The sequence below is a fragment of the Vanessa cardui genome, chromosome 19 (genome assembly GCF_905220365.1).
Source record: "Vanessa cardui chromosome 19, ilVanCard2.1, whole genome shotgun sequence".
In the NCBI taxonomy this organism is placed as follows: domain Eukaryota; kingdom Metazoa; phylum Arthropoda; class Insecta; order Lepidoptera; family Nymphalidae; genus Vanessa; species Vanessa cardui.
Window position 1 is genome coordinate 2,501,156 of NC_061141.1, and position 10,292 is coordinate 2,511,447.

Here is a 10,292-nt window from a genome sequence, read left to right on the forward strand (position 1 = left end):
TTTTTTGTTGTGTGATACTGTTTTAACTTAAAAAAAAAATGGACATGGACATGATTGATTAAATGGATATCGAGGACATGGAAGTCATCGAGGTGTTACAAACACCACGCGTAAATAACAGAAATCGTCTGCGAAAAAATCCTTTCATTGAGCTATCCGATGAAGATTTCAAGCAAAAGTATCGGTTTAATAAACGTTACGCAATGAAAATAAGTGATTTAATACGGGGAAATTTAACCAGAGATCTTAGAGGATGCTCAGTGTCTCCCAAAATTAAAGTCTCGACATGAAGTAAGTATATAAAATATTTAATTAAATCACATTAGTACCAGTATTAGTGTGTACTAAATTATGCCTTAAGTTTCATACCAATATACGCTATTATATTTATTTTTTATAGATCCAGGATGACACAGCCGATTAAACATGGACTCTCACAACCTTTTATAAGTCAAACGTGTAAAAAAGTTGCAGACTCTATTGCTCAAATATCACACAGATTTATAAAAATGCCTGCTACACTATCAGAACAAGAAGAAGCAATGCGAAAATTTCGTAGAATAGCCAACTTGCCTACAGTAATTGGTGCAATTGACTGTACTCATATTAGGATTAAAAAGTTAAATATAGATGGTGGTCATCTATATATTAACCGCAAAGGATTTCCATCCCTGAATATCCAGGTATTTATTTTACTATATATCAAAACAACATTAATATTGTGATCATTTATTCAGGGAGACAGTTATTAATTTATAAGTTTTTTCTTTGAATCTATATGAGATATATCGATGCTTATTAATATTAGTAATAGGCATTACAATGTTTAACTATTGTTTCAGGTAGTCTGTGATGCAGACTGTAAAATCATGGACATTATTACCAGGTGGCGTGGAAGTGTTCATGACTCCAGGATATTTAGGGAAAGTCGTTTGAAGCAGCGATTTGAGGCTGGTGCACTCTCAGACTTATTGTTAGGAGACAGTGGCTATGCTTGTACACCATGTTTACTCCTGTACTGAACCCTACAACACCACAAGAGGAACAATACAACAGTGCTCACATAAGAACAAGAAATGTTATAGAAAGATGTTTTCTGCATCTATCTCTCTTTGTTCAAAGTCCAATCATAGACTTTGGTCTATGGAAGCAGAGATTCCGGTGTTTATAAAGAGGGCAATATTGAAACTGCCAGAAAAACTGTCGTGGCATGTGCTGTATTGCATAATATTGCTCTTTATATGAAGGAAGATGTGTTTAATACTGAGCCAAACAGCCAGCAATTTAACTGATAAACCTCTGAACCGTTAGTTCAACCAATTGAAAACAATTTACATGGAAATATAAGGAGACGGCAATTCATAGAAAGACATTTAAATAAAACTAATTATAACGGATGAATCTTTGCAGTGTCCGTGGTCACGGGTAGACTACCCGTGACCACGGACACTGCAAAGTGCTCGAAACGTCGGGATGTTTAAAAATAATTAATATACGCGATTCATCCGTTATAATTAGTTTTATTTAAATGTGTAATAATCGCGAAAATTTAAGACAACATCATAGAAAGACCTTTTTAATTTAAATTATTTATTTATATATACATATATATTTAATCTTTAAAAATTTGTTATAAAATTCTCTTTTCTAACTTATTAACTGCTCAGCAGAACCTGAAAATCAATATTACATTTAATCATAAATATAATGACAAAATGATATATTATAAAAGATTTTTCTGTTTTAAAGATATTTTACACGTTATAACCTAATTCGAACAAGGCTTGCATGTTGTGGATAGCATCTGTCGGCTCCTTTGGCGTGATTACTGTCTCACTTTAGCTTTTAACGCAGTCCTCAGATAGTTCTTCACAATATATGTACTGTGCATAGGCCTCAGCTTATTTTGTAAGCTTATCCTTGTGTTCAGTATACATTAAGCTTATAATATTGTTTGAATTAATTAAAAACGAAATAACTATATACCTACATATTTACAAAAATAAAATAAAAAATAATTAAAAACATTATATTATATGTGATTCACATAGTACTGTTGTAATATTATACCAAATATCATATATAATATAAGTTTGCCTTAATTAATTGCTATTACCTTAACTGACAAAAAAATAAGTAATAACATCTTGTTATACCTACCTATAATAATCTTTTTTACACATAGATCTGAACAACCCTAATTATATAAAATTACTTCTTTAAGAGTATTTAAATACATCTTATTATAATTTTACAGTTTAACATCATGGAGTATACTATCATGACCCGCAAAACTTCAATGAAAGATATGGAGGCCAAATTCCAATTGACCCTTAAAGAATTACAATCTTCCAAGGAGTTAAACAGACAACTTCTTCAAGAGCGTGAGGACAGTGAAGAAGAGATCCAAAAAATTGTTAATAAAAACACTGAACTCAAAAGCGAGTTAGCTAAGTTAAACGAACATTGTTTAGATGTTGTTAGCCAGCGGGACAACCTTCTTGAGATTGTGACCTCATTTAAAGAGTGTAGCGAGGAACATGAAAGAGCTTTGAGTCGCATTTCAGAACTGGAAGTGAGTCTTTTTGATGCTCAAAAGGCAGAATTAGAATTGAAAAAAATTCAAACAAGCCAGAAATGTGATGCGACTGAAAGTTTGTATAATGAGTTAGTTATACCTGCCTCTGACTCCAATACCACCTTACAGGAGTCTAAATTTAAACATACATCCATGAGTTCACATTATAAGATAAAAAAATATATAAAATTAAATAAATTCATCCGTAAAACAAAAAAAAGAAACATTAATAACTATCAATACATATGCAAAATGAGAAAAGACCGGTCACATTTAATTAATAAAGTAAAATCATCAAATAATAAATTGCAGAATAATAAAATAATATATGAAAATGACAATGAACAACTGCAATTAGAAATTTCTAGCCTACAAAGATCTTTTTAGATTTTGTTAATAAAAAAATATGAATTGGCTCAAAAACAGATAGAAGAACACATACACACAGCCAACAATCTTCTTGAGCTATGCACCTCCAACTTAGAAAAATTTGAATTCTTATCGAATAAATGTAACTGTATGCATACTCAGGAAAATGAGTTGGTTTCTGCTAATATTAATAATACCAAAGTATCACCTATCAAATTGACTCAATTTGCACCAGGGATCCACACCCATAATAAACTGGGGTTAGAAGTAAATAAAGATGTTATTGTAGTATCTGATGAGTTAGGACAGGGCTTTGGCTCAATAATTAAAAGTGAAATAAAAAATGTATTTAACACATGCTCACCCGGGGCAACCTATCAATACCAAATAAATAAAATAAATTCTATGCATCTGGGTTCTAATAATGTAGTAGTATTAATGCATGGTGACAGTTTGTCTCTCAACAAAAAGAGTTTAATTAAGGATATTAAATTATTAATTGAAATCCAATATCAAAAGAAATGCAAATTTATAATTAGTTTATTTCCATATTTACATACCTTGACAGATGCACAGAATTTACATATTTATGACTTAAACATATATCTATACAATTTAACTCGACATTGCAGTAATGATTTAATGTTATTTGACATTAATAAATTAATTCATAGATTTAAGTTGACAGAGGATACTATGTACCTACCAATGAAATCGAAAAGACAAATTGGTAACCTAATTGCCTACAATATCACAACCACTTTGTGGAACCAGCTTTCGCCGGCGGTTTTTCCGAACCGATACGACATGGGAACCTTCAAGAAAACAGCGTACTCCTTTCTTAAAGGCCGGCAACGCACCTGCAAGCCCCCTGGTGTTGCAGATGTCCATGGGCGGTGGTAGTCACTTTCCATCAGGTGAGCCTCCTGGTCGTTTGCCACCTATGCCATAAAAAAAAAGAAATCAAAAATTATTTTACAAGTAATGTTACCAAGGATCATATCGACGGGTCCCAAGAACAAAATCTTATGGAAAAATAGACAAAATCGACTTATTGTTAATTATTAACCTGTTTAACATTAACTACAAGGTATTTTTCTTTTAAATTAAGTGTTTACTTTTTGAGATAACCAGTAGAACAATACCGTATATGAAATACGTTTCGATCAACAACCGCGCATCGACATGTACGAACCTGTTCTAGTCACTGTGAGTTGTGACCCGCGCGCGGCCGTGCTGTTTGGTCAGTCGCGAGTTTGTTCTCGGCAGAGACGTGTGTTACGCACGACGGACTAAGGTGATGTCATTTGGTGCATAAATTGTCGCAATTATTTTGAAAATAAGCGTTCTTGTGACTAATTAACGATGTCTGCTATATCCAGGAAAATTTGAATATGGCCCTAAATTTAGAGAAAAATGACGACTTCAGCCCCAGTCTGACCTAAATGAGGACAAGGAATGTTTAATCTTGGTAACATGGTTTTTAAATATTAACGGTATTTAACGGTATATATGTTTTTAATATTCATAATTTATTAAATATTTCCTTAAATTTCATTCATATTTAATATTAACCGTCGTTTGTGATGATCGTTTTTTGTTCAATGGAAATTATAAAAAGTTTAATATCTCACGGTTTTCTTTGTTTTTTTGATAGTTATATTGACGTATAAATGAAAAATTATGACGTGATATTTTATATCTTAATTTCATTTTTTACCGAATTATTATCACATACGATTTTGTTCGGCCAAAAGTGTCTCAAAATTATTATTCGCATCTACAGATAAGATTTTGTTCAACGAGAAATGAATTAATTTTGCCTGTCTTATGTGACTTTAAGTTTTTGTTCGTTGTAATAATTTTCAGATGCGATTTTGTACCAAACCAAAAAAATTACATTCTTAACATTTTGTTAACTAAAGTGATACATTTTGTACGTAGTTAGATAACATTTTTAGCCTCTTTTAATACAATCATGATTTTTGTCTTTGTAACAGAATCATTTAATCAACATGGTAGTAGAGCCAGTTCTCCGTTGCCACCGGGAGCCGGAAATATTCTACACGACTTGGCAAACGTTTATCACGACGTGTTTGATGATGCCACCTGCTTACAAGCTGCTTTGTCACCTGTTGCCGACCCTGAGATAGTCATAGATCGTCAATATGAACATTCTGCGTATGCCAACCGCCCTGCATCTGCCTCATTGCTAAACACTGAACAAACTGCTGAAGAGGTTCTGAGTCCCTTTATTCTAGAGGTAAACCCCAGCTTTAATAACTCACCCAATATATATATTGAAGAATTTGAAGAACCAGCAGCTGTTTGTACGCCATCAACGTCGCATATGGTTTTAGCTACACCAATGCCCTCTCCATTAAATAATCATAAAAAATGTGCTGATGCTTTTTATTCCGACCATTGCGCTTGGGTAGATTCAGTAACTGATAGATCTACACCAAATACTCCGAAGCAAAAACAAAAAAAAAGGTAAAAAGCGCTTGGTATTCAAGGATGGACTGGTCTGACGTGAAACGAAAATGTTTAAAAAATCATGGAAAGAGCTACGTATCAAATGTGCAGATAAAATAACTAAAGATCAAAGACAGAAAAACAAAAAAAAAAAAAGAAAAACAGAAAGACAGAAAAAAGAAAGAAAAACAATGGAGATTTATTTCAAAATATATAAAAAAGATTGTTAAAAAATTGTAAAAAGATCGATGCTTAAATCGTAGTACGCCAAATAAACGTCAGTATATATTAAAGTATTCCTTGCCACTAACTTCTTCTGAAACCAACACTCATAAAAATCAAAATCAAAGTATACTTTATTCAAGTGGGCTTTTACAAGCACTTTTGAATCGTCATTTAACAATTAAGTGAAGCTACCACCGGTTCGGAAAGTAGATTCTACCGAGAAGAACCGGCAAAAAACTCAGTAGTTACTCTTTTTCAACATTTAAAAAAATACAGTCATGTTAGTTAATTTTTAAGTTAATACAATTATTAAACTACTACCATTGTTGAAGTCTGTAAGACAATGTTTCTAAAAACAGTTTCTGTAAGTGAAAGCATTGTTAAAACAACGTTTAAAAAATATGACGGCGTTTCAGATTTTGAAAACGACAACCGAGGTAAGTGACAATGGATTTTTAAATGGTGGAGAATTAATTTTTGAAAGTAAGAAAGGGGAAGGTGATTATCATCAAGAGATGAATTCAAAAATTTTTGAAGATTGGTTTATGAAAATAATAAATAAAATTGAGCCAAACTCAATTGTTGTGATGGACAATGCACCATACCATGAAATGATATGGGGGCAAGTAAAAGGCTATGTCGCAGGGAAAAACAAAAGTTTTAAAATGTCAGATGTAAATATATTGCTTAGAGAGGCAATGGATTTGATTACACCTGCGGCATAGCAAAAATATATCGGGCATGTCATCAAAGAGGTATTAAAAATGGCACAACTTGACCCAGTGGCGGATTTGCCCTAAGGCCCAGTAGGCCGGGCCTAGGACGGCCAGGTATTAAGGGCGGCAAATCGTGCCAAAATAAATCACTCATGATAACAAGATTAACAAGAAGTAACTCAAATGCAAAGTATCGTAATATGTTTTTACATATGGATCGCGTACCGTATGATCAAAATTTTCCTAAATAGGCTATTTTGGAATCGATTTTTTATGATTGAGCGGAGGTTGAGAAACCCAATAAAAGTTTTTTTTTTTAATTCTGATACATATTTGCTGAAAAATATCAAATTCAAAATTCAAAATTATAATAGCGCGCCAAAACGCTATTTTGGCAATATGGCGCTGAAATGACGTCACTTTGTTGTATTATAATCTGTGTCATATATTATCAAATGGGAATAGGAAAAAGGATAACTAAATAACTTTGACCTTGAATTGAAATAACATTTGAGTTTAATACTGAACGAAAACGAAAGTGCGATTGGATTTACATTTTAAGAGTTATTTATCTAAGAAAATGAATTACAAATGGTGTGCAGTTCCAAAATGTACAAATACGTCGGTAAAAACTCCAGAAAAACTATTTATAAGTGTTCCAAGGAATGTCGAAGTGCGCCGAAAGTGGTTGCAACTTTCTCGTAGAGATCCTAATGAAATAGCAAATAGTACACATATTTTCTTCTGTGAAGACCATTTCGATGTAAGTAAACATGATATTTACATTTTTTGTTAGTTTATTACATTCCGAATGTAAATATATTGTTATTGATTTGAGGTTATACTGGCTCACTTCGAGTATTTCCACTGTTTTCCTTAATAATATTTAGTCTTAGCATTACACTAATCCCAACTAACTTGTTTGTTTGTTACAGATGGAAAATGACATGGAAATTTATTATAAGTACAAAATGGGTTTCAGCAAGAAAATAATTTTGAAAGATAAAGTTTTGCCTTCTAAATTTAATTGCCAGCCTGACCGCATTAAAATAATGTGTGATGCTGGTACTTCTGGATCTTCATGTGTCAAAAGGCAAAGAGTCGAACCTGTTACTCAGTGTGAAGACATTAAAAAATCTATAATAACCAATGATGAGCCTACTGCTTGATGATGATGAAGCTTGTATAAAAGGTATGCAAACTTAGTTTCTAAATGATGTCTATACTTTCAGAGTTTTACTCTGATAGTAATATCATCTTATTTCTGTTATTTGTCTGTCGTTATTCATAAAATATTTAAAAGTTTTTTATTTTCAGAATTATTTCAAAAGTATGATAAAAGTACTATAACAGAATCCATTGTAACAGTTGACAAATCTGTCCAGTGTCATTCTATTAATAAAATCCACATAAGAAGCAAGGCGGTGCAAACTAAGTTCCTAACAAGAGATGCATCTAATTCTCCTCTCAAACCTTCTGTTATGTCTAGTTATACTTCTCCATTCAAGATTAATCCATGTTTTTGCCATGAAAAGCCATCTGCACCTGGGTCTATTAATGTAAAGAAAAGGATTAACTTTATGGGTGATGAAAAATCAGAGAGTGATGTATCTTTATATAAAGAAAATCCTCTATAACAAGATTCTTCATCAAAGGTGTCTGATTCTGGTACAAGCATTGCACGCACAAATGAAGATAATGAAAAAATGCAATCTTTGCAGAATACTATACGCTTTGATTGTAAAAAAGCCAATGATGTATATTGGAATCCCCGCTAACTGCTATTTTTTAGTTCATTTACTACATAAACACGCCCACATACCACACGAACATTTATTAATGTGTTTGAAAAAAATTAAATTAAATAATACTTTTTCTGAACTTGAAGATAATTTTGGATTGTCATTATCATATAGCAGTAAATTATTCCTAAAAAATATTCCAATTATAGCTGCCTTTTTGCGCCCTTTCATTGTAAATTTAAATAAAAAATCTATCAGAAAGACTTTACCCATGGCATTTCGACACAACTATCACAATGTAAGTTGTATTATTGACTGCCTGGAAATTGACGTACAAAAGCCTTCCAAAGCCTTTTTTCAAGCATTAACTTGGTCAGAATATAAAAAAGCAAATACTGTAAATTATTTGATATCATGTACGCCTAATGGTCTCATCAATTATATTTCTCCTGGTTTTGGGGGCAGAGCAAGTGATGTCACTATTGTGGAAAATTGTGACTTTCTAGATAATCTAGATCCAGGTACTGTCATATTAGCTGATAAAAGACATGAAAAATGTAACACAAAATATCAATATTCCATATTGATATTTTGTGTAATAATAGGTTGGGGAAAAAGTTTCTTCGTATTTTATATGAAAATTCAAAAAGTTTTTTTTTTATAGTTTATTTACATTTGACTAAAGTATGTAGGTGCCATTTTGTTCCATAACTTTTTGCCATCTTGTTGGTAGTGACATGATCCCATTGCTGTAAAAATTTTGGGGCTTCTGATCGAAAAACTGCGACAAGTGGTTTTGGCAGTCCTCTCGTGATGTTAACCTGACACTGCCTAAGGAATTCTGCAGAGACCGAAACAGATGAAAATCTGAAGGTGCAAGGTCAGGACTATACGGCGGATACATTAATACCTCCCAGCCAAACTCTCGTAATTTTTGTTGAGTGGCTAAAGATGTGTGAGGTCTAGCGTTGTCATGGTGAAAAACCACACCCCTTCTGTTGATCAATTCTGGCCGCTTTCTCTCAATTTCTTGCTTCAATCTCATCAATTGTTCGCAATACAGTTCTGAATCGATGGTCCTGCCGGGCGGTAACAGCTCATAATGAATGATGCCCTTCCAATCCCACCATACACACAGCATTACCTTGTTGCGAGTTAATCCGGGTTTTGCCACAGTCTGTGAAGCTTGACCGGCCTTTGTCCACGATCTTTTTCGCACGTTCTTGTCGTATGTGATCCACTTTTCATCACCAGTTATCAGCTTCTTCAAAAATGGTTCGGTTTCATTACGTCGTAATAAAGAATCACAAATGAGTACACGGTTCATTAGGTTTCTTTCAGTGAGTTCATGAGGCACCCATATATCGAGCTTTTTTGTGTACCCAGCTTTATTCAAATGAGTCAAAACCGTTTTGTGGTCAATTGCCAGTTCTTCAGCTACATCGTAACTACTAATATGCCGATCTTGCTCCACTTTTTCAAAAATGGCATCAATTTTGTCCGTAACAGGGCGACCAGAGCGAGATGCATCTTTGATATCAAAATTTCCGGCTTGAAAACGCTTAAACCAAACTTGCGCTACTCTCACAGATACTGCATTAGGTCCATAAACATCACAAATTTTTTACGCGGCTTGAGTTGCATTTTTACCTTTTTTATAGTAAAATTTTAAAATGTACCGAATTTCTTCTTTAGATTCACTCATTTTAACAACAACAAAAACAAATGAAAATCACACAAATACCTAATTTGAATTTGGAAGCGCCTTCTTTAAAATTAAAACTTTTTAATGATACCAAAACCAGCCAGATACAAATGGTATAGCCAAAGAGATTTTATTACAAGTTCATACATACTATATGCGAAAAGACTTTTTCCCCAACCTAATAATTTGAACTCAGAAGAAGAAAATGATTGTGATATTTACGGAAAACATGTGGCTTCCCAGTTGAAAAAACTCTCTGAGCAACAATTTATAATTGCACAAGAAGAAATACAAAAAATAATAACCAAATGTAGATTGGCAGATATAGAAAACAGAAGACTCGCGAATATTTACCCAAATACACACTTTTCTATTAGGTCTACTACTCGTACACAACCTCAGCAGAACCGTTATACTCCTAGTCCAGCTTCTACGACAAACAGCGGCAGCAGTAGTTCTTTAGGATTTTATCCCCCCGATGT

The 10,292-nt window shown here is 33.1% G+C and overlaps 1 protein-coding gene across 1 annotated transcript; it reads left to right on the plus strand.

Annotated features, from left to right (window-relative positions):
* The first annotated feature begins 6,943 nt into the window (after window positions 1–6,943).
* On the plus strand, window positions 6,944–8,000 carry LOC124538096. The gene is made up of 3 exons (XM_047115101.1): window positions 6,944–7,126; window positions 7,299–7,480; window positions 7,667–8,000. The coding sequence occupies exons 1-3, from the start codon at window positions 6,944–6,946 to the stop codon at window positions 7,998–8,000; spliced, it is 699 nt and encodes a 232-aa protein (XP_046971057.1).
* Window positions 8,001–10,292: the final 2,292 nt, after the last annotated feature.